This window comes from Somniosus microcephalus, chromosome 33, assembly GCF_052327205.1.
Source record: "Somniosus microcephalus isolate GS21.2 chromosome 33, FLI_Smic_1.0, whole genome shotgun sequence".
NCBI lineage: Eukaryota > Metazoa > Chordata > Chondrichthyes > Squaliformes > Somniosidae > Somniosus > Somniosus microcephalus.
In genome coordinates, this window is record NC_141019.1 from 39,298,865 (window position 1) to 39,322,395 (window position 23,531).

Here is a 23,531-nt window from a genome sequence, read left to right on the forward strand (position 1 = left end):
CTAAGGAGAACAACCCCAGCTTCTCCAGTCTCTCCATGTCACTGAAGTCCCTCATCCCCTGGTACCATTCTGGTCAATCTCCCCCTTAACCTTCTCTGCTCTAAGGAGAACAACCCCAGCTTCTCCAGTCTCTCCACGTCACTGAAGTCCCTCATCCCCTGGTACTATTCTGGTCAATCTCCTCCGCACCCTCTCCGAGGCCCTTGACATCCTTCCTAAAGTGCGGTGCCCGGAACTGGGGTGATGAATAAAAGGTTCAGCGTAACTCCCTCGCTGACCGGCAATGTGTGTACGTCCCAGCCCGCCGGGCAGAACGTCACGCGACCAGCCTACAAGTGACCGACACATACAGGCACATCGCTTGGACCTTATTAAAAATTTAATACAAAGTACTGTCGGGTGCTTCGGGGCTAGGCCAATGTAAAAGTGACATATGAAATCCCGGAAGAGGGGGCAGTCACCCGCGGAGCAACGCTCCCACCGAACAGTAACATCTGATTCCGTTGTTGAAAAAACCGCGCTGGACAACAGGAGGGCAGTGTCCCATACAATATCGTGTATATATATATAAAAAAGGGAAATGGCAGGCGGGGAGGCACGCACCCATCTAGAAGTGAGCTAGGAATGTATCTCGAAGCCACAGTCCGTCCTCAGTGTCCGCCTCAATTCCCAGCGCCGGGAAACCGTTAAAATACTGAAATAAGTCTCGTCACCCTCCGCCAAGCCCCCAAGGCAGAAACGACACTGGATCCGGGTAACGGGGTAGGTCTTTGACGGGGGTCCGCAATCATCCAAAATAAAAACAACGTAAAAAGTCATCGGGTCTTGCCGGGAGGAGAGAGAGAGCGAGAGAGATTGACCAGCCGGTTAAGTGCTGAAGGTATCGACGAGGCGTGGCGGACGCGCCCGCCCGCTCCCCTTTCCCCCCGCTGCGTCTCAGCGGTCCCGAATCCGCGTCGATGGAATCCGGCCGCTCCGGAACCTCGCGCTCGAGCTGGTTCCTTGACGCCAGACTGAAGGGGGGTCAGGGGGACCCGATCTCTCTCCCGCAGGCGCTGGTCAGTCGCAGGCAGAACCCTCCGACGAGGCCCTCGCCGTCTTCTGTGACGAGCTTGTCAAATTCATGCAAAAAAAAGGGTTTACAGAATTTGTATCCTCTGCTCCCCCCCCCACCACCGCCCCTCCCCGGGCCCCCCCAAGACAGCCATCGCATATTAAATTACAGGTAAAAATTCTTCTCCCTCCCTTCCCCACCTCAGTCTGATAGTCCACAGGACTCATGTTTTGAAGAGTTCATGACAGCGCTAGACTGTTTTGTGACAGTAAAGGTCTTTCAAAGTCTTCAGTTCCTCGATTAAAGTCTTGTTCTGATTTTCCAAGACAGCGACTCGATTCTCTAGGCACTTGACGTACTCTTTCTTCTTCCTGCGGCACTCCCGCGCTGCTTCCCTGAAACCAGACACAAAGGTTGAACAGCGATGGAGGCTCACCTGTTGGGCCAGCTCCCTGTGGCCAACCCGACATGGCCAGGTGCTTCGTGTACCGTAGCTCACTGAAGGCTCGGGAGATTGGAATCCTCTCTGGTACAGAGCCATCACCGGGCATGTCTTTTACATCAATTCCTGTTGCAGGGGGGTCCCCGGGAGTGTGTCAGTATTTACAGGGGGGTCCCAGGAGTGTGTCAGTATTTACAGGGGGTCCCCAGGAATGTGTCAGTATTTACTGGGAGTCCCCGGAGTCTGTCAGTATTTACAGGGGGTCCCCGGGAGTGTGTCAGTATTTACTGGGAATCCCCGGAGTGTGTCAGTATTTACAGGAGGTCCCCGGGAGTGTGTCAGTATTTACAGGAGGTCTCCGGGAGTGTGTCAGTATTTACAGGGGGTCCCCGGGAGCGTGTCAGTATTTACAGTGGGTCCCAGGAGTGTGTCAGTATTTACTGGGAATCCCCGGAGTGTGTCAGTATTTACAGGGGGTCCCCGGGAGTGTGTCAGTATTTACAGGGGGTCCCCGGGAGTGTGTCAGTATTTACAGGAGGTCCCCGGGAGTGTGTCAGTATTTACAGGGGGTCCCAGGAGTGTGTCAGGATTTACAGGGGGTCCCCGGGAGTGTGTCAGTATTTACAGGGTGTCCCCGGGAGTGTGTCAGTATTTACTGGGAGTCCCCGGAGTGTGTCAGTATTTACAGGGGGTCCCCGTGAGTGTGTCAGTATTTACTGGGAGTCCACGGGAGTGTGTCAGTATTTACAGGGGGTCCCCGGGAGTGTGTCAGTATTCACAGGGGGTCCCCGTGAGTGTGTCAGTATTTACTGGGAGTCCACGGGAGTGTGTCAGTATTTTACAGGGGGTCCCCGGGAGTGTGTCAGTATTTACTGGGAGTCCACGGGAGTGTGTCAGTATTTACAGGGGGTCCCCGGGAGTGTGTCAGTATTTACAGGGGGTCCCCGGGAGTGTGTCAGTATTTACTGGGAGTCCACGGGAGTGTGTCAGTATTTACAGGGGGTCCCCGGGAGTGTGTCAGTGTTTACAGGGGGTCCCCGGGAGTGTGTCAGTATTTACTGGGAGTCCCCGGGAGTGTGTCAGTATTTACAGGGGGGTCCCAGGAGTGTGTCAGGATTTACAGGGGGTCCCCGGGAGTGTGTCAGTATTTACAGGGGGTCCCCGGGAGTGTGTCAGTATTTACAGGGGGTCCCCGGGAGTGTGTCAGTATTTACAGGGGGTCCCCGGAGTGTGTCAGTATTTACTGGGAGTCCCCAGTGTCAGTATTTACAGGGGGTCCCCGGGAGTGTGTCAGTATTTACTGGGAGTCCCCGGAGTGTGTCAGTATTTACAGGGGGTCCCCGGGAGTGTGTCAGTATTTACAGGGGGTTCCCGGGAGTGTGTCAGTATTTACTGGGAGTCCCCGGGAGTGTGTCAGTATTTACAGGGGGTCTCCGGGAGTGTGTCAGTATTTACAGGGGGTCCCTGGGAGTGTGTCAGTATTTACAGGGGGTCCCCGGGAGTGTGTCAGTATTTACAGGGGGTCCCCGGGAGTGTGTCAGTATTTACTGGGAGTCCCCGGGAGTGTGTCAGTATTTACAGGGGGTCCCCGGGAGTGTGTCAGTATTTACAGGGGGTCCCCGGGAGTGTGTCAGTATTTACAGGGGGTCCCCGGGAGTGTGTCAGTATTTACAGGGGGTCCCCAGGAGTGTGTCAGTATTTACTGGGAGTCCACGGGAGTGTGTCAGTATTTTACAGGGGGTCCCCGGGAGTGTGTCAGTATTTACAGGGGGTTCCCGGGAGTGTGTCAGTATTTACAGGGGGTCCCCGGGAGTGTGTCAGTATTTACAGTGGGTCCCCAGGAGTGTGTCAGTATTTACTGGGAGTCCACGGGAGTGTGTCAGTATTTACAGGGGGTCCCCGGGAGTGTGTCAGTATTTACAGGGGGTCCCCGGGAGTGTGTCAGTATTTACTGGGAGTCCCCGGGAGTGTGTCAGTATTTACAGGGGGTCCCCAGGAGTGTGTCAGTATTTACAGTGGGTCTCCGGGAGTGTGTCAGTATTTACAGGGGGTCCCCGGGAGTGTGTCAGTATTTACAGTGGGATCCCCGGGAGTGTGTCAGTATTTACAGTGGGATCCCCGGGAGTGTGTCAGTATTTACAGGGGGTCCCCGGGAGTGTGTCAGTATTTACAGGGGGTCTCCGGGAGTGTGTCAGTATTTACAGGGGGTCCCCGGGAGTGTGTCAGTATTTACAGGGGGTCCCCGGGAGTGTGTCAGTATTTACTGGGAGTCACCGGGAGTGTGTCTGTATTTACAGGGGGTTCCCCAGGAGTGTGTCTGTATTTACAGGAGGTCCCCGGGAGTGTGTCAGTATTTACAGGGTGTCCCCGGGAGTGCGTCAGTATTTACAGGGGGTCTCCGGGAGTGTGTCAGTATTTACAGGGGGTCCCCGGGAGTGTGTCAGTATTTACAGGGGGTCCCCGGGAGTGTGTCAGTATTTACTGGGTGTCCCCGGGAATATGTCAGTATTTACAGGGGGTCCCCGGGAGTGCGTCAGTATTTACAGGGGGTCTCCGGGAGTGTGTCAGTATTTACAGGGGGTCCCCGGGAGTGTGTCAGTATTTACAGGGGGTCCCCGGGAGTGTGTCAGTATTTACAGGGGGTCCCCGGGAGTGTGTCTGTATTTACAGGGGGTCCCCGGGAGTGTGTCAGTATTTACTGGGAGTCCCCGGGAGTGTGTCAGTATTTACAGGGGGTCCCCGGGTGTGTGTCAGTATATACAGGGAATCCCCGGGAGTGTGTCAGTATTTACAGGGTGTCCCCGGGAGTGTGTCAGTATTTACAGGGGGACCCCGGGAGTGTGTCAGTATTTACAGGGGGTTCCCCGGGAGTGTGTCAGTATTTACTGGGAGTCCCCGGGAGTGTGTCAGTATTTACTGGGAGTCCCCGGGGAGTGTGTCAGTATTTACAGGGGGTTCCCCAGGAGTGTGTCAGTATTTACAGGGGGTTCCCCAGGAGTGTGTCAGTATTTACTGGGAGTCCCCGGGAGTGTGTCAGTATTTACAGGGGGTTCCCCAGGAGTGTGTCAGTATTTACAGGGGGTCCCCGGGAGTGTGTCAGTATTTACAGGGGGTCCCCAGGAGTGTGTCAGTATTTACAGGGGGTCCCCGGGAGTGTGTCAGTATTTACTGGGGGTCCCCGGGAGTGTGTCAGTATTTACAGGGGGTCCCCGGGAGTGTGTCAGTATTTACAGGGGGTCCCCGGGAGTGTGTCAGTATTTACTGGGAGTCACCGGGAATGTGTCAGTATTTACAGGGGGTCCCCGGGAGTGTGTCAGTATTTATAGGGGGTCCCCGGGAGTGTGTCAGTATTTACAGGGGGTCCCCGGGAGTGTGTCTGTATTTACAGGGGGTCCCCGGGAGTGTGTCAGTATTTACTGGGAGTCCCCGGGAGTGTGTCAGTATTTACAGGGGGTCCCCGGGAGTGTGTCAGTATATACAGGGAATCCCCGGGAGTGTGTCAGTATTTACAGGGGGTTCCCCGGGAGTGTGTCAGTATTTACAGGGTGTCCCCGGGAGTGTGTCAGTATTTACAGGGGGTTCCCCAGGAGTGTGTCAGTATTTACAGGGTGTCCCCGGGAGTGTGTCAGTATTTACATGGGGTCCCCGGGAGTGTGTCAGTATTTACAGGGGGTCCCCGGGAGTGTGTCAGTATTTACAGGGGGTCCCCGGGAGTGTGTCGGTATTTACTGGGAGTCCCCGGGAGTGTGTCAGTATTTACTGGGAGTCCCCGGGGAGTGTGTCAGTATTTACAGGGGGTTCCCCAGGAGTGTGTCAGTATTTACAGGGGGTTCCCCAGGAGTGTGTCAGTATTTACTGGGAGTCCCCGGGAGTGTGTCAGTATTTACAGGGGGTCCCCAGGAGTGTGTCAGTATTTACAGGGGGTCCCCGGGAGTGTGTCAGTATTTACAGGGGGTCCCCGGGAGTGTGTCAGTATTTACAGGGGGTCCCCAGGAGTGTGTCAGTATTTACAGGGGGTCCCCGGGAGTGTGTCAGTATTTACTGGGGGTCCCCGGGAGTGTGTCAGTATTTACAGGGGGTCCCCGGGAGTGTGTCAGTATTTACAGGGGGTCCCCGGGAGTGTGTCAGTATTTACTGGGAGTCCCCATGAGTGTGTCAGTATTTACTGGGAGTCCCCGGGAGTGTGTCAGTATTTACAGGGGGTCCCCGGGTGTGTGTCAGTATTTACTGGGAATCCCCGGGAGTGTGTCAGTATTTACAGGGGGTCCCCGGGAGTGTGTCTGTATTTACAGGGGGTCCCCGGGAGTGTGTCAGTATTTACTGGGAGTCCCCGGGAGTGTGTCAGTATTTACAGGGGGTCCCCGGGGAGTGTGTCAGTATTTACAGGGTGTCCCCGGGAGTGTGTCAGTATTTACTGGGAGTCACCGGGAATGTGTCAGTATTTACAGGGTGTCCCCGGGAGTGTGTCAGTATTTACTGGGAGTCACCGGGAATGTGTCAGTATTTACAGGGGGTCCCCGGGAGTGTGTCAGTATTTACAGGGGGTCCCCGGGAGTGTGTCAGTGTTTACAGGGGGTTCCCCGGGAGTGTGTCAGTATTTACTGGGAGTCCCCGGGAGTGTGTCAGTATTTACAGGGGGTTCCCCAGGAGTGTGTCAGTATTTACAGGGGGTTCCCCAGGAGTGTGTCAGTATTTACTGGGAGTCCCCGGGAGTGTGTCAGTATTTACAGGGGGTTCCCCAGGAGTGTGTCAGTATTTACAGGGGGTCCCCGGGAGTGTGTCAGTATTTACAGGGGGTCCCCGGGAGTGTGTCAGTATTTACAGGGGGTCCCCGGGTGTGTGTCAGTATTTACTGGGAATCCCCGGGAGTGTGTCAGTATTTACTGGGGGTCCCCGGGAGTGTGTCAGTATTTACAGGGGGTCCCCGGGAGTGTGTCAGTATTTACAGGGGGTCCCCGGGAGTGTGTCAGTATTTACTGGGAGTCCCCATGAGTGTGTCAGTATTTACTGGGAGACCCCGGGAGTGTGTCAGTATTTACAGGGGGTCCCCGGGTGTGTGTCAGTATTTACTGGGAATCCCCGGGAGTGTGTCAGTATTTACAGGGGGTCCCCGGGAGTGTGTCTGTATTTACAGGGGGTCCCCGGGAGTGTGTCAGTATTTACTGGGAGTCCCCGGGAGTGTGTCAGTATTTACAGGGGGTCCCCGGGTGTGTGTCAGTATTTACAGGGGGGTCCCCGGGAGTGTGTCAGTATTTACAGGGGGACCCCGGGAGTGTGTCAGTATTGACAGGGGGTCCCCGGGAGTGTGTCAGTATTTACAGGGGGTCCCCGGGAGTGTGTCAGTATTTACAGGGGGTCCCCGGGAGTGTGTCAGTATTTACAGGGGGTCCCCGGAGTGTGTCAGTATTTACTGGGAGTCCCCAGTGTCAGTATTTACAGGGGGTCCCCGGGAGTGTGTCAGTATTTACTGGGAGTCCCCGGAGTGTGTCAGTATTTACAGGGGGTCCCCGGGAGTGTGTCAGTATTTACAGGGGGTTCCCGGGAGTGTGTCAGTATTTACTGGGAGTCCCCGGGAGTGTGTCAGTATTTACAGGGGGTCTCCGGGAGTGTGTCAGTATTTACAGGGGGTCCCTGGGAGTGTGTCAGTATTTACAGGGGGTCCCCGGGAGTGTGTCAGTATTTACAGGGGGTCCCCGGGAGTGTGTCAGTATTTACTGGGAGTCCCCGGGAGTGTGTCAGTATTTACAGGGGGTCCCCGGGAGTGTGTCAGTATTTACAGGGGGTCCCCGGGAGTGTGTCAGTATTTACAGGGGGTCCCCGGGAGTGTGTCAGTATTTACAGGGGGTCCCCAGGAGTGTGTCAGTATTTACTGGGAGTCCACGGGAGTGTGTCAGTATTTTACAGGGGGTCCCCGGGAGTGTGTCAGTATTTACAGGGGGTTCCCGGGAGTGTGTCAGTATTTACAGGGGGTCCCCGGGAGTGTGTCAGTATTTACAGTGGGTCCCCAGGAGTGTGTCAGTATTTACTGGGAGTCCACGGGAGTGTGTCAGTATTTACAGGGGGTCCCCGGGAGTGTGTCAGTATTTACAGGGGGTCCCCGGGAGTGTGTCAGTATTTACTGGGAGTCCCCGGGAGTGTGTCAGTATTTACAGGGGGTCCCCAGGAGTGTGTCAGTATTTACAGTGGGTCTCCGGGAGTGTGTCAGTATTTACAGGGGGTCCCCGGGAGTGTGTCAGTATTTACAGTGGGATCCCCGGGAGTGTGTCAGTATTTACAGTGGGATCCCCGGGAGTGTGTCAGTATTTACAGGGGGTCCCCGGGAGTGTGTCAGTATTTACAGGGGGTCTCCGGGAGTGTGTCAGTATTTACAGGGGGTCCCCGGGAGTGTGTCAGTATTTACAGGGGGTCCCCGGGAGTGTGTCAGTATTTACTGGGAGTCACCGGGAGTGTGTCTGTATTTACAGGGGGTTCCCCAGGAGTGTGTCTGTATTTACAGGAGGTCCCCGGGAGTGTGTCAGTATTTACAGGGTGTCCCCGGGAGTGCGTCAGTATTTACAGGGGGTCTCCGGGAGTGTGTCAGTATTTACAGGGGGTCCCCGGGAGTGTGTCAGTATTTACAGGGGGTCCCCGGGAGTGTGTCAGTATTTACTGGGTGTCCCCGGGAATATGTCAGTATTTACAGGGGGTCCCCGGGAGTGCGTCAGTATTTACAGGGGGTCTCCGGGAGTGTGTCAGTATTTACAGGGGGTCCCCGGGAGTGTGTCAGTATTTACAGGGGGTCCCCGGGAGTGTGTCAGTATTTACAGGGGGTCCCCGGGAGTGTGTCTGTATTTACAGGGGGTCCCCGGGAGTGTGTCAGTATTTACTGGGAGTCCCCGGGAGTGTGTCAGTATTTACAGGGGGTCCCCGGGTGTGTGTCAGTATATACAGGGAATCCCCGGGAGTGTGTCAGTATTTACAGGGTGTCCCCGGGAGTGTGTCAGTATTTACAGGGGGACCCCGGGAGTGTGTCAGTATTTACAGGGGGTTCCCCGGGAGTGTGTCAGTATTTACTAGGAGTCCCCGGGAGTGTGTCAGTATTTACTGGGAGTCCCCGGGGAGTGTGTCAGTATTTACAGGGGGTTCCCCAGGAGTGTGTCAGTATTTACAGGGGGTTCCCCAGGAGTGTGTCAGTATTTACTGGGAGTCCCTGGGAGTGTGTCAGTATTTACAGGGGGTTCCCCAGGAGTGTGTCAGTATTTACAGGGGGTCCCCGGGAGTGTGTCAGTATTTACAGGGGGTCCCCAGGAGTGTGTCAGTATTTACAGGGGGTCCCCGGGAGTGTGTCAGTATTTACTGGGGGTCCCCGGGAGTGTGTCAGTATTTACAGGGGGTCCCCGGGAGTGTGTCAGTATTTACAGGGGGTCCCCGGGAGTGTGTCAGTATTTACTGGGAGTCACCGGGAATGTGTCAGTATTTACAGGGGGTCCCCGGGAGTGTGTCAGTATTTATAGGGGGTCCCCGGGAGTGTGTCAGTATTTACAGGGGGTCCCCGGGAGTGTGTCTGTATTTACAGGGGGTCCCCGGGAGTGTGTCAGTATTTACTGGGAGTCCCCGGGAGTGTGTCAGTATTTACAGGGGGTCCCCGGGAGTGTGTCAGTATATACAGGGAATCCCCGGGAGTGTGTCAGTATTTACAGGGGGTTCCCCGGGAGTGTGTCAGTATTTACAGGGTGTCCCCGGGAGTGTGTCAGTATTTACAGGGGGTTCCCCAGGAGTGTGTCAGTATTTACAGGGTGTCCCCGGGAGTGTGTCAGTATTTACATGGGGTCCCCGGGAGTGTGTCAGTATTTACAGGGGGTCCCCGGGAGTGTGTCAGTATTTACAGGGGGTCCCCGGGAGTGTGTCGGTATTTACTGGGAGTCCCCGGGAGTGTGTCAGTATTTACTGGGAGTCCCCGGGGAGTGTGTCAGTATTTACAGGGGGTTCCCCAGGAGTGTGTCAGTATTTACAGGGGGTTCCCCAGGAGTGTGTCAGTATTTACTGGGAGTCCCCGGGAGTGTGTCAGTATTTACAGGGGGTCCCCAGGAGTGTGTCAGTATTTACAGGGGGTCCCCGGGAGTGTGTCAGTATTTACAGGGGGTCCCCGGGAGTGTGTCAGTATTTACAGGGGGTCCCCAGGAGTGTGTCAGTATTTACAGGGGGTCCCCGGGAGTGTGTCAGTATTTACTGGGGGTCCCCGGGAGTGTGTCAGTATTTACAGGGGGTCCCCGGGAGTGTGTCAGTATTTACAGGGGGTCCCCGGGAGTGTGTCAGTATTTACTGGGAGTCCCCATGAGTGTGTCAGTATTTACTGGGAGTCCCCGGGAGTGTGTCAGTATTTACAGGGGGTCCCCGGGTGTGTGTCAGTATTTACTGGGAATCCCCGGGAGTGTGTCAGTATTTACAGGGGGTCCCCGGGAGTGTGTCTGTATTTACAGGGGGTCCCCGGGAGTGTGTCAGTATTTACTGGGAGTCCCCGGGAGTGTGTCAGTATTTACAGGGGGTCCCCGGGGAGTGTGTCAGTATTTACAGGGTGTCCCCGGGAGTGTGTCAGTATTTACTGGGAGTCACCGGGAATGTGTCAGTATTTACAGGGTGTCCCCGGGAGTGTGTCAGTATTTACTGGGAGTCACCGGGAATGTGTCAGTATTTACAGGGGGTCCCCGGGAGTGTGTCAGTATTTACAGGGGGTCCCCGGGAGTGTGTCAGTGTTTACAGGGGGTTCCCCGGGAGTGTGTCAGTATTTACTGGGAGTCCCCGGGAGTGTGTCAGTATTTACAGGGGGTTCCCCAGGAGTGTGTCAGTATTTACAGGGGGTTCCCCAGGAGTGTGTCAGTATTTACTGGGAGTCCCCGGGAGTGTGTCAGTATTTACAGGGGGTTCCCCAGGAGTGTGTCAGTATTTACAGGGGGTCCCCGGGAGTGTGTCAGTATTTACAGGGGGTCCCCGGGAGTGTGTCAGTATTTACAGGGGGTCCCCGGGTGTGTGTCAGTATTTACTGGGAATCCCCGGGAGTGTGTCAGTATTTACTGGGGGTCCCCGGGAGTGTGTCAGTATTTACAGGGGGTCCCCGGGAGTGTGTCAGTATTTACAGGGGGTCCCCGGGAGTGTGTCAGTATTTACTGGGAGTCCCCATGAGTGTGTCAGTATTTACTGGGAGACCCCGGGAGTGTGTCAGTATTTACAGGGGGTCCCCGGGTGTGTGTCAGTATTTACTGGGAATCCCCGGGAGTGTGTCAGTATTTACAGGGGGTCCCCGGGAGTGTGTCTGTATTTACAGGGGGTCCCCGGGAGTGTGTCAGTATTTACTGGGAGTCCCCGGGAGTGTGTCAGTATTTACAGGGGGTCCCCGGGTGTGTGTCAGTATTTACAGGGGGGTCCCCGGGAGTGTGTCAGTATTTACAGGGGGACCCCGGGAGTGTGTCAGTATTGACAGGGGGTCCCCGGGAGTGTGTCAGTATTTACAGGGGGTCCCCGGGAGTGTGTCAGTATTTACAGGGGGTCCCCGGGAGTGTGTCAGTATTTACAGGGTGTCCCCGGGAGTGTGTCAGTATTTACAGGGTGTCCCCGGGAGTGTGTCAGTATTTACAGGGGGTTCCCCGGGAGTGTGTCAGTATTTACTGGGAGTCCCCGGGAGTGTGTCGGTATTTACTGGGAGTCCCCGGGGAGTGTGTCAGTATTTACAGGGGGTTCCCCAGGAGTGTGTCAGTATTTACAGGGGGTTCCCCAGGAGTGTGTCAGTATTTACTGGGAGTCCCCGGGAGTGTGTCAGTATTTACAGGGGGTTCCCCAGGAGTGTGTCAGCTATCCAAAAAAGAGCCACCAAATTTTGGAATCACCTACAAATGAGCAATCCCCAATGCTATCACTACGACGCCCTGAAATGCCAAGAGCTGACCATAAAGAAGAATACCCTCAGTCAACTAGTCCTGGGACTCAGTGAAGTAACTACTAACAATACTAACAATAACCAGCCCCAGGACAGTGACAGGGTAACACAAAGAATTCGACCCAACACAATCGTCGCTAAGCAAAAGGAAAAATATCTGACATATTGGGCAGAAACAACAAAAACCCAAAGCAAACTCAATTGCTACTTGGCCCTAAACAGACAATACAACATAGCTGATTACCTGACCATGGTAAAGGATAACAAACTGAGAAGAACCTTGACAAGGTACAGACTTAGCGAACATAGCCTAGCGATCGAAAAAGGCAGACACAGGCAGACCAGGCTGCCAAGAGAGGACAGGATATGCTCTCACTGCAGTCAGGGAGTGGTGGAGACAGAGATGCACTTCCTCACAGCTTGTGGAAAATATCAGGGCATCAGGGAGAATTTCTACCAAAAATTCTCACAAATATGCCCTGATTTCAGAAATCTGAGTGACAACCAAAAACTCCCATTCCTACTGGGAGAGGAGAGAAACTGTATAACACTGGCGGCACACTATGTTACAGCTTGCCATGAACAGAGGGACAACCAGTAAACTAAGAAAAGAATATATATAAACAATGCGAATGTATATTTATACACTCAGGGATATACCTGTTTATACACTGTATGAATAGAACTGCGTTTATGTGCTAAACCATAAATGTATTTTGATGCTTTGGCAACATAAGATGTAACTTATCATGCCAATAAAGCGATTTGAATTGAATTGTGAATTGGGTCCCCGGGAGTGTGTCAGTATTTACAGGGGGTCCCCGGGAGTGTGTCAGTATTTACAGGGGGTCCCCGGGAGTGTGTCAGTATTTACTGGGGGTCCCCGGGAGTGTGTCAGTAATTACAGGGGGTCCCCGGGAGTGTGTCAGTATTTACAGGGGGTTCCCCAGGAGTGTGTCAGTATTTACTGGGAGTCCCCGGGAGTGTGTCAGTATTTACAGGGGGTCCCCGGGAGTGTGTCAGTATTTACAGGGGGTCTCCGGGAGTGTGTCTGTATTTACAGGGGGTCCCCGGGAGTGTGTCAGTATTTACAGTGGGTCTCCGGGAGTGTGTCAGTGTTTACAGGGGGTCCCCGGGAGTGCGTCAGTATTTACAGGGGGTTCCCCAGGAGTGTGTCAGTATTTACAGGGGGTTCCCCAGGAGTGTGTCAGTATTTACAGGGGTTCCCCGGGAGTGTGTCAGTATTTACAGGGGGTTCCCCAGGAGTGTGTCAGTATTTACAGGGGGTTCCCGGGAGTGTGTCAGTATTTACAGGGGGTCCCCGGGGAGTGTGTCAGTATTTACAGGGGGTTCCCCAGGAGTGTGTCAGTATTTACAGGGTGTCCCCAGGAGTGTGTCAGTATTTACAGGGGGTTCCCGGGAGTGTGTCAGTATTTACAGGGGGTCCCCGGGGAGTGTGTCAGTATTTACAGGGGGTTCCCCGGGAGTGTGTCAGTATTTACAGGGGGTCCCCGGGAGTGTGTCAGTATTTACAGGGGGTCCCCGGGAGTGTGTCAGTATTTACAGGGGGTTCCCCAGGAGTGTGTCAGTATTTACAGGGGGCTCCCCAGGAGTGTGTCAGTATTTACAGGGGGTTCCCCAGGAGTGTGTCAGTATTTACAGGGGGTTCCCCGGGAGTGTGTCAGTATTTACAGGGGGTTCCCCAGGAGTGTGTCAGTATTTACAGGGGGTTCCCCAGGAGTGTGTCAGTATTTACTGGGGGTCCCCGGGAGTGTGTCAGTATTTACAGGGGGTTCCCCAGGAGTGTGTCAGTATTTACAGGGGGTCCCCGGGAGTGTGTCAGTATTTACAGGGGGTCCCCGGGAGTGTGTCAGTATTTACAGGGGGTTCCCCAGGAGTGTGTCAGTATTTACAGGGGGTTCCCCAGGAGTGTGTCAGTATTTACAGGGGGTCCCCGGGAGTGTGTCAGTATTTACAGGGGGTCCCCAGGAGTGTGTCAGTATTTACAGGGGGTCCCCGGGAGTGTGTCAGTATTTACAGGGGGTCCCCGGGAGTGTGTCAGTATTTACAGGGGGTCCCCGGGAGTGTGTCAGTATTTACTGGGAGTCCCCGGGAGTGTGTCAGTATTTACAGGGGGTCCCCGGGAGTGTGTCAGTATTTACAGGGTGTCCCCGGGAGTGTGTCAGTATTTACTGGGAGTCACCGGGAATGTGTCAGTATTTACAGGGTGTCCCCGGGAGTGTGTCAGTATTTACTGGGAGTCACCGGGAATGTGTCAGTATTTACAGGGGGTCCCCGGGAGTGTGTCAGTATTTACAGGGGGTCCCCGGGAGTGTGTCAGTGTTTACAGGGGGTTCCCCGGGAGTGTGTCAGTATTTACTGGGAGTCCCCGGGAGTGTGTCAGTATTTACAGGGGGTTCCCCAGGAGTGTGTCAGTATTTACAGGGGGTTCCCCAGGAGTGTGTCAGTATTTACTGGGAGTCCCCGGGAGTGTGTCAGTATTTACAGGGGGTTCCCCAGGAGTGTGTCAGTATTTACAGGGGGTCCCCGGGAGTGTGTCAGTATTTACAGGGGGTCCCCGGGAGTGTGTCAGTATTTACAGGGGGTCCCCGGGAGTGTCAGTATTTACAGGGGGTCCCCGGGAGTGTGTCAGTATTTACTGGGGGTCCCCGGGAGTGTGTCAGTATTTACAGGGGGTCTCCGGGAGTGTGTCAGTATTTACAGGGGGTCCCCGGGAGTGTGTCAGTATTTACAGGGGGTCCCCGGGAGTGTGTCAGTATTTACTGGGAGTCACCGGGAGTGTATCTGTATTTACAGGGGGTTCCCCAGGAGTGTGTCTGTATTTACAGGAGGTCCCCGGGAGTGTGTCAGTATTTACAGGGTGTCCCCGGGAGTGCGTCAGTATTTACAGGGGGTCTCCGGGAGTGTGTCAGTATTTACAGGGGGTCCCCGGGAGTGTGTCAGTATTTACAGGGGGTCCCCGGGAGTGTGTCAGTATTTACAGGGGGTCCCCGGGAGTGTGTCAGTATTTACTGGGAGTCACCGGGAGTGTGTCAGTATTTACAGGGTGTCCCCGGGAGTGCGTCAGTATTTACAGGGGGTCCCCGGGAGTGTGTCAGTATTTACAGGGGGTCCCCGGGAGTGTGTCAGTATTTACTGGGGGTCCCCGGGAGTGTGTCAGTAATTACAGGGGGTCCCCGGGAGTGTGTCAGTATTTACAGGGGGTTCCCCAGGAGTGTGTCAGTATTTACTGGGAGTCCCCGGGAGTGTGTCAGTATTTACAGGGGGTCCCCGGGAGTGTGTCAGTATTTACAGGGGGTCTCCGGGAGTGTGTCTGTATTTACAGGGGGTCCCCGGGAGTGTGTCAGTATTTACAGTGGGTCTCCGGGAGTGTGTCAGTGTTTACAGGGGGTCCCCGGGAGTGCGTCAGTATTTACAGGGGGTTCCCCAGGAGTGTGTCAGTATTTACAGGGGGTTCCCCAGGAGTGTGTCAGTATTTACAGGGGTTCCCCGGGAGTGTGTCAGTATTTACAGGGGGTTCCCCAGGAGTGTGTCAGTATTTACAGGGGGTTCCCGGGAGTGTGTCAGTATTTACAGGGGGTCCCCGGGGAGTGTGTCAGTATTTACAGGGGGTTCCCCAGGAGTGTGTCAGTATTTACAGGGGGTCCCCAGGAGTGTGTCAGTATTTACAGGGGGTTCCCGGGAGTGTGTCAGTATTTACAGGGGGTCCCCGGGGAGTGTGTCAGTATTTACAGGGGGTTCCCCGGGAGTGTGTCAGTATTTACAGGGGGTCCCCGGGGAGTGTGTCAGTATTTACAGGGGGTTCCCCAGGAGTGTGTCAGTATTTACAGGGGGTTCCCCAGGAGTGTGTCAGTATTTACAGGGGGTCCCCGGAGTGTGTCAGTATTTACAGGGAGTCCCCGGGAGTGTGTCAGTGTTTACAGGGGGTCCCCGGGAGTGTGTCAGTATTTACTGGGGGTTCCCGGGAGTGTGTCAGTATTTACAGGGGTCCCCGGGAGTGTGTCAGTATTTACAGGGGGTCCCCGGGGAGTGTGTCAGTATTTACAGGGGGTTCCCCAGGAGTGTGTCAGTATTTACAGGGGGTCCCCGGGAGTGTGTCAGTATTTACAGGGGGTCCCCGGGAGTGTGTCAGTATTTACAGGGGGTTCCCCAGGAGTGTGTCAGTATTTACAGGGGGCTCCCCAGGAGTGTGTCAGTATTTACAGGGGGTTCCCCAGGAGTGTGTCAGTATTTACAGGGGGTTCCCCGGGAGTGTGTCAGTATTTACAGGGGGTTCCCCAGGAGTGTGTCAGTATTTACAGGGGGTTCCCCAGGAGTGTGTCAGTATTTACTGGGGGTCCCCGGGAGTGTGTCAGTATTTACAGGGGGTTCCCCAGGAGTGTGTCAGTATTTACAGGGGGTCCCGGGAGTGTGTCAGTATTTACAGGGGGTCCCCGGGAGTGTGTCAGTATTTACAGGGGGTTCCCCAGGAGTGTGTCAGTATTTACAGGGGGTTCCCCAGGAGTGTGTCAGTATTTACAGGGGGTCCCCGGGAGTGTGTCAGTATTTACAGGGGGTCCCCAGGAGTGTGTCAGTATTTACAGGGGGTCCCCGGGAGTGTGTCAGTATTTACAGGGGGTCCCCGGGAGTGTGTCAGTATTTACAGGGGGTCCCCGGGAGTGTGTCAGTATTTACTGGGAGTCCCCGGGAGTGTGTCAGTATTTACAGGGGGTCCCCGGGAGTGTGTCAGTATTTACAGGGTGTCCCCGGGAGTGTGTCAGTATTTACTGGGAGTCACCGGGAATGTGTCAGTATTTACAGGGTGTCCCCGGGAGTGTGTCAGTATTTACTGGGAGTCACCGGGAATGTGTCAGTATTTACAGGGGGTCCCCGGGAGTGTGTCAGTATTTACAGGGGGTCCCCGGGAGTGTGTCAGTGTTTACAGGGGGTTCCCCGGGAGTGTGTCAGTATTTACTGGGAGTCCCCGGGAGTGTGTCAGTATTTACAGGGGGTTCCCCAGGAGTGTGTCAGTATTTACAGGGGGTTCCCCAGGAGTGTGTCAGTATTTACTGGGAGTCCCCGGGAGTGTGTCAGTATTTACAGGGGGTTCCCCAGGAGTGTGTCAGTATTTACAGGGGGTCCCCGGGAGTGTGTCAGTATTTACAGGGGGTCCCCGGGAGTGTGTCAGTATTTACAGGGGGTCCCCGGGAGTGTCAGTATTTACAGGGGGTCCCCGGGAGTGTGTCAGTATTTACTGGGGGTCCCCGGGAGTGTGTCAGTATTTACAGGGGGTCTCCGGGAGTGTGTCAGTATTTACAGGGGGTCCCCGGGAGTGTGTCAGTATTTACAGGGGGTCCCCGGGAGTGTGTCAGTATTTACTGGGAGTCACCGGGAGTGTATCTGTATTTACAGGGGGTTCCCCAGGAGTGTGTCTGTATTTACAGGAGGTCCCCGGGAGTGTGTCAGTATTTACAGGGTGTCCCCGGGAGTGCGTCAGTATTTACAGGGGGTCTCCGGGAGTGTGTCAGTATTTACAGGGGGTCCCCGGGAGTGTGTCAGTATTTACAGGGGGTCCCCGGGAGTGTGTCAGTATTTACAGGGGGTCCCCGGGAGTGTGTCAGTATTTACTGGGAGTCACCGGGAGTGTGTCAGTATTTACAGGGTGTCCCCGGGAGTGCGTCAGTATTTACAGGGGGTCTCCGGGAGTGTGTCAGTATTTACAGGGGGTCCCCGGGAGTGTGTCAGTATTTACAGGGGGTCCCTGGGAGTGTGTCAGTATTTACAGGGGGTCCCCGGGAGTGTGTCTGTATTTACAGGGGGTCCCCGGGAGTGTGTCAGTATTTACTGGGAGTCCCCGGGAGTGTGTCAGTATTTACAGGGGGTCCCCGGGAGTGTGTCAGTATTTACAGGGGGTCCCCGGGAGTGTGTCAGTATATACAGGGAATCCCCGGGAGTGTGTCAGTATTTACAGGGTGTCCCCGGGAGTGTGTCAGTATTTACAGGGGGACCCCGGGAGTGTGTCAGTATTTACAGGGGGTTCCCCGGGAGTGTGTCAGTATTTACTGGGAGTCCCCGGGAGTGTGTCAGTATTTACTGGGAGTCCCCGGGGAGTGTGTCAGTATTTACAGGGGGTTCCCCAGGAGTGTGTCAGTATTTACAGGGGGTTCCCCAGGAGTGTGTCAGTATTTACTGGGAGTCCCCGGGAGTGTGTCAGTATTTACAGGGGGTTCCCCAGGAGTGTGTCAGTATTTACAGGGGGTCCCCGGGAGTGTGTCAGTATTTACAGGGGGTCCCCAGGAGTGTGTCAGTATTTACAGGGGGTCCCCGGGAGTGTGTCAGTATTTACTGGGGGTCCCCGGGAGTGTGTCAGTATTTACAGGGGGTCCCCGGGAGTGTGTCTGTATTTACAGGGGGTCCCCGGGAGTGTCTCAGTATTTACTGGGAGTCACCGGGAATGTGTCAGTATTTACAGGGGGTCCCCGGGAGTGTGTCAGTATTTACAGGGGGTCCCCGGGAGTGTGTCAGTATTTACAGGGGGTCCCCGGGAGTGTGTCTGTATTTACAGGGGGTCCCCGGGAGTGTGTCAGTATTTACTGGGAGTCCCCGGGAGTGTGTCAGTATTTACAGGGGGTCCCCGGGTGTGTGTCAGTATATACAGGGAATCCCCGGGAGTGTGTCAGTACTTACAGGGGGTTCCCCGGGAGTGTGTCAGTATTTACTGGGAGTCCCCGGGAGTGTGTCAGTATTTACTGGGAGTCCCCGGGGAGTGTGTCAGTATTTACAGGGGGTTCCCCAGGAGTGTGTCAGTATTTACAGGGGGTTCCCCAGGAGTGTGTCAGTATTTACTGGGAGTCCCCGGGAGTGTGTCAGTATTTACAGGGGGTCCCCAGGAGTGTGTCAGTATTTACAGGGGGTCCCCGGGAGTGTGTCAGTATTTACAGGGGGTCCCCGGGAGTGTGTCAGTATTTACAGGGGGTCCCCAGGAGTGTGTCAGTATTTACAGGGGGTCCCCGGGAGTGTGTCAGTATTTACTGGGGGTCCCCGGGAGTGTGTCAGTATTTACAGGGGGTCCCCGGGAGTGTGTCAGTATTTACAGGGGGTCCCCGGGAGTGTGTCAGTATTTACTGGGAGTCCCCAGGAGTGTGTCAGTATTTACTGGGAGTCCCCGGGAGTGTGTCAGTATTTACAGGGGGTCCCCGGGTGTGTGTCAGTATTTACTGGGAATCCCCGGGAGTGTGTCAGTATTTACAGGGGGTCCCCGGGAGTGTGTCTGTATTTACAGGGGGTCCCCGGGAGTGTGTCAGTATTTACTGGGAGTCCCCGGGAGTGTGTCAGTATTTACAGGGGGTCCCCGGGTGTGTGTCAGTATTTACAGGGGGGTCCCCGGGAGTGTGTCAGTATTTACAGGGGGTCCCCGGGAGTGTGTCAGTATTTACAGGGGGTCCCCGGGAGTGTGTCAGTATTTACAGGGGGTTCCCGGGAGTGTGTCAGTATTTACAGGGGGTCCCCGGGAGTGTGTCAGTATTTACAGGGTGTCCCCGGGAGTGTGTCAGTATTTACAGGGTGTCCCCGGGAGTGTGTCAGTATTTACAGGGGGTTCCCCGGGAGTGTGTCAGTATTTACTGGGAGTCCCCGGGAGTGTGTCAGTATTTACTGGGAGTCCCCGGGGAGTGTGTCAGTATTTACAGGGGGTTCCCCAGGAGTGTGTCAGTATTTACAGGGGGTTCCCCAGGAGTGTGTCAGTATTTACTGGGAGTCCCCGGGAGTGTGTCAGTATTTACAGGGGGTTCCCCAGGAGTGTGTCAGTATTTACAGGGGGTCCCCGGGAGTGTGTCAGTATTTACAGGGGGTCCCCGGGAGTGTGTCAGTATTTACAGGGGGTCCCCGGGAGTGTGTCAGTATTTACTGGGGGTCCCCGGGAGTGTGTCAGTATTTACAGGGGGTCCCCGGGAGTGTGTCAGTATTTACAGGGGGTTCCCCAGGAGTGTGTCAGTATTTACTGGGAGTCCCCGGGAGTGTGTCAGTATTTACAGGGGGTCCCCGGGAGTGTGTCAGTATTTACAGGGGGTTCCCGGGAGTGTGTCAGTATTTACAGGGGGTCCCCGGGGAGTGTGTCAGTATTTACAGGGGGTTCCCCAGGAGTGTGTCAGTATTTACAGGGGGTCCCCAGGAGTGTGTCAGTATTTACAGGGGGTTCCCGGGAGTGTGTCAGTATTTACAGGGGGTCCCCGGGGAGTGTGTCAGTATTTACAGGGGGTTCCCCGGGAGTGTGTCAGTATTTACAGGGGGTCCCCGGGGAGTGTGTCAGTATTTACAGGGGGTTCCCCAGGAGTGTGTCAGTATTTACAGGGGGTTCCCCAGGAGTGTGTCAGTATTTACAGGGGGTCCCCGGGAGTGTGTCAGTATTTACAGGGAGTCCCCGGGAGTGTGTCAGTGTTTACATGGGGTCCCCGGGAGTGTGTCAGTATTTACAGGGGGTTCCCGGGAGTGTGTCAGTATTTACAGGGGTCCCCGGGAGTGTGTCAGTATTTACAGGGGGTCCCCGGGGAGTGTGTCAGTATTTACAGGGGGTTCCCCAGGAGTGTGTCAGTATTTACAGGGGGTCCCCGGGAGTGTGTCAGTATTTACAGGGGGTCCCCGGGAGTGTGTCAGTATTTACAGGGGGTTCCCCAGGAGTGTGTCAGTATTTACAGGGGGTTCCCCGGGAGTGTGTCAGTATTTACAGGGGGTTCCCCAGGAGTGTGTCAGTATTTACAGGGGGTTCCCCAGGAGTGTGTCAGTATTTACTGGGGGTCCCCGGGAGTGTGTCAGTATTTACAGGGGGTTCCCCAGGAGTGTGTCAGTATTTACAGGGGGTCCCCGGGAGTGTGTCAGTATTTACAGGGGGTTCCCCGGGAGTGTGTCACTATTTACAGGGGGTTCCCCAGGAGTGTGTCAGTATTTACAGGGGGTCCCCGGGAGTGTGTCAGTATTTACAGGGGGTCCCCAGGAGTGTGTCAGTATTTACAGGGGGTCCCCGGGAGTGTGTCAGTATTTACAGGGGGTCCCCGGGAGTGTGTCAGTATTTACAGGGGGTCCCCGGGAGTGTGTCAGTATTTACTGGGAGTCCCCGGGAGTGTGTCAGTATTTACAGGGGGTCCCCGGGAGTGTGTCAGTATTTACAGGGTGTCCCCGGGAGTGTGTCAGTATTTACTGGGAGTCACCGGGAATGTGTCAGTATTTACAGGGTGTCCCCGGGAGTGTGTCAGTATTTACTGGGAGTCACCGGGAATGTGTCAGTATTTACAGGGGGTCCCCGGGAGTGTGTCAGTATTTACAGGGGGTCCCCGGGAGTGTGTCTGTATTTACAGGGGGTCCCCGGGAGTGTGTCAGTATTTACTGGGAGTCCCCGGGAGTGTGTCAGTATTTACAGGGGGTCCCCGGGTGTGTGTCAGTATATACAGGGAATCCCCGGGAGTGTGTCAGTATTTACAGGGTGTCCCCGGGAGTGTGTCAGTATTTACAGGGTGTCCCCGGGAGTGTGTCAGTATTTACAGGGGGTTCCCCGGGAGTGTGTCAGTATTTACTGGGAGTCCCCGGGAGTGTGTCAGTATTTACAGGGGGTTCCCCAGGAGTGTGTCAGTATTTACAGGGGGTCCCCGGGAGTGTGTCAGTATTTACAGGGGGTTCCCCGGGAGTGTGTCAGTATTTACTGGGAGTCCCCGGGAGTGTGTCAGTATTTACAGGGGGTTCCCCAGGAGTGTGTCAGTATTTACAGGGGGTCCCCGGGAGTGTGTCAGTATTTACAGGGGGTCCCCGGGAGTGTGTCAGTATTTACAGGGGGTCCCCGGGAGTGTGTCAGTATTTACTGGGGGTCCCCGGGAGTGTGTCAGTATTTACAGGGGGTCCCCGGGAGTGTGTCAGTATTTACAGGGGGTCCCCGGGAGTGTGTCAGTATTTACTGGGAGTCCCCGGGAGTGTGTCAGTATTTACTGGGAGTCCCCGGGAGTGTGTCAGTATTTACAGGGGGTCTCCGGGAGTGTGTCTGTATTTACAGGGGGTCCCCGGGAGTGTGTCAGTATTTACAGTGGGTCTCCGGGAGTGTGTCAGTGTTTACAGGGGGTCCCCGGGAGTGCGTCAGTATTTACAGGGGGTTCCCCAGGAGTGTGTCAGTATTTACAGGGGGTTCCCCAGGAGTGTGTCAGTATTTACAGGGGTTCCCCGGGAGTGTGTCAGTATTTACAGGGGGTTCCCCAGGAGTGTGTCAGTATTTACAGGGGGTTCCCCAGGAGTGTGTCAGTATTTACAGGGGGTTCCCGGGAGTGTGTCAGTATTTACAGGGGGTCCCCGGGGAGTGTGTCAGTATTTACAGGGGGTTCCCCAGGAGTGTGTCAGTATTTACAGGGGGTCCCCAGGAGTGTGTCAGTATTTACAGGGGGTTCCCGGGAGTGTGTCAGTATTTACAGGGGGTCCCCGGGGAGTGTGTCAGTATTTACAGGGGGTTCCCCGGGAGTGTGTCAGTATTTACAGGGGGTCCCCGGGGAGTGTGTCAGTATTTACAGGGGGTTCCCCAGGAGTGTGTCAGTATTTACAGGGGGTTCCCCAGGAGTGTGTCAGTATTTACAGGGGGTCCCCGGGAGTGTGTCAGTATTTACAGGGGGTTCCCGGAAGTGTGTCAGTATTTACAGGGGTCCCCGGGAGTATGTCAGTATTTACAGGGGGTCCCCGGGGAGTGTGTCAGTATTTACAGGGGGTTCCCCAGGAGTGTGTCAGTATTTACAGGGGGTTCCCCAGGAGTGTGTCAGTATTTACAGGGGGTCCTCGGGAGTGTGTCAGTATTTACAGGGGGTCCCCAGGAGTGTGTCAGTATTTACTGGGAGTCCCCGGGAGTGCGTCAGTATTTACAGGGGGTTCCCCAGGAGTGTGTCAGTATTTACAGGGGGTCCCCGGGAGTGTGTCAGTATTTACAGGGGGTCCCCAGGAGTGTGTCAGTATTTACTGGGAGTCCCCGGGAGTGCGTCAGTATTTACAGGGGGTTCCCCGGGAGTGTGCCAGTATTTACAGGGGGTTCCCCAGGAGTGTGTCAGTATTTACAGGGGGTTCCCCAGGAGTGTGTCAGTATTTACAGGGGGTTCCCCAGGAGTGTGTCAGTATTTACAGGGGGTCTCCGGGAATGTGTCAGTATTTACAGTGGGTCTCCGGGAGTGTGTCAGTATTTACTGGGAGTCCCCGGGAGAGTGTCAGTATTTACAGGGGGTTCCCCAGGAGTGTGTCAGTATTTACAGGGGGTTCCCCAGGAGTGTGTCAGTATTTACAGGGGGTCCTCGGGAGTGTGTCAGTATTTACAGGGGGTCCCCAGGAGTGTGTCAGTATTTACTGGGAGTCCCCGGGAGTGCGTCAGTATTTACAGGGGGTTCCCCAGGAGTGTGTCAGTATTTACAGGGGGTCCCCGGGAGTGTGTCAGTATTTACAGGGGGTCCCCAGGAGTGTGTCAGTATTTACTGGGAGTCCCCGGGAGTGCGTCAGTATTTACAGGGGGTTCCCCGGGAGTGTGCCAGTATTTACAGGGGGTTCCCCAGGAGTGTGTCAGTATTTACAGGGGGTTCCCCAGGAGTGTGTCAGTATTTACAGGGGGTTCCCCAGGAGTGTGTCAGTATTTACAGGGGGTTCCCCAGGAGTGTGTCAGTATTTACAGGGGGTCTCCGGGAATGTGTCAGTATTTACAGTGGGTCTCCGGGAGTGTGTCAGTATTTACTGGGAGTCCCCGGGAGTGTGTCAGTATTTACAGGGGGTTCCCCAGGAGTGTGTCAGTATTTACAGGGGGTTCCCCAGGAGTGTGTCAGTATTTACAGGGGTTCCCCGGGAGTGTGTCAGTATTTACAGGGGGTCCCCGGGAGTGTGTCAGTATTTACAGGGGGTTCCCCAGGAGTGTGTCAGTATTTACAGGGGGTTCCCCAGGAGTGTGTCAGTATTTACAGGGGTTCCCCAGGAGTGTGTCAGTATTTACAGGGGGTCCCCGGGAATGTGTCAGTATTTACAGGGGGTCCCCGGGAGTGTGTCAGTATTTACAGGGGGTTCCCCAGGAGTGTGTCAGTATTTACAGGGGGTTCCCCAGGAGTGTGTCAGTATTTACAGGGGGTCACCGG

The 23,531-nt window shown here is 55.1% G+C and overlaps 1 protein-coding gene across 4 annotated transcripts in view; it reads right to left on the reverse strand.

The window, feature by feature from the left end:
• Positions 1 to 357: 357 nt before the first annotated feature.
• LOC147097215 (cyclic AMP-dependent transcription factor ATF-1-like) overlaps positions 358 to 23,531 on the reverse strand; it is a 96,082-nt gene continuing 72,908 nt past the window's right edge. For all 4 annotated transcript variants that reach the window (XM_085973100.1, XM_085973104.1, XM_085973102.1 and 1 more), the window contains one exon: positions 358 to 1,449. In XM_085973100.1, the coding sequence (XP_085829226.1) occupies positions 1,305 to 1,449 (145 nt within the window). In that variant the 3' untranslated portion in view covers positions 358 to 1,304. The remainder of the gene's footprint in view (positions 1,450 to 23,531) is intronic.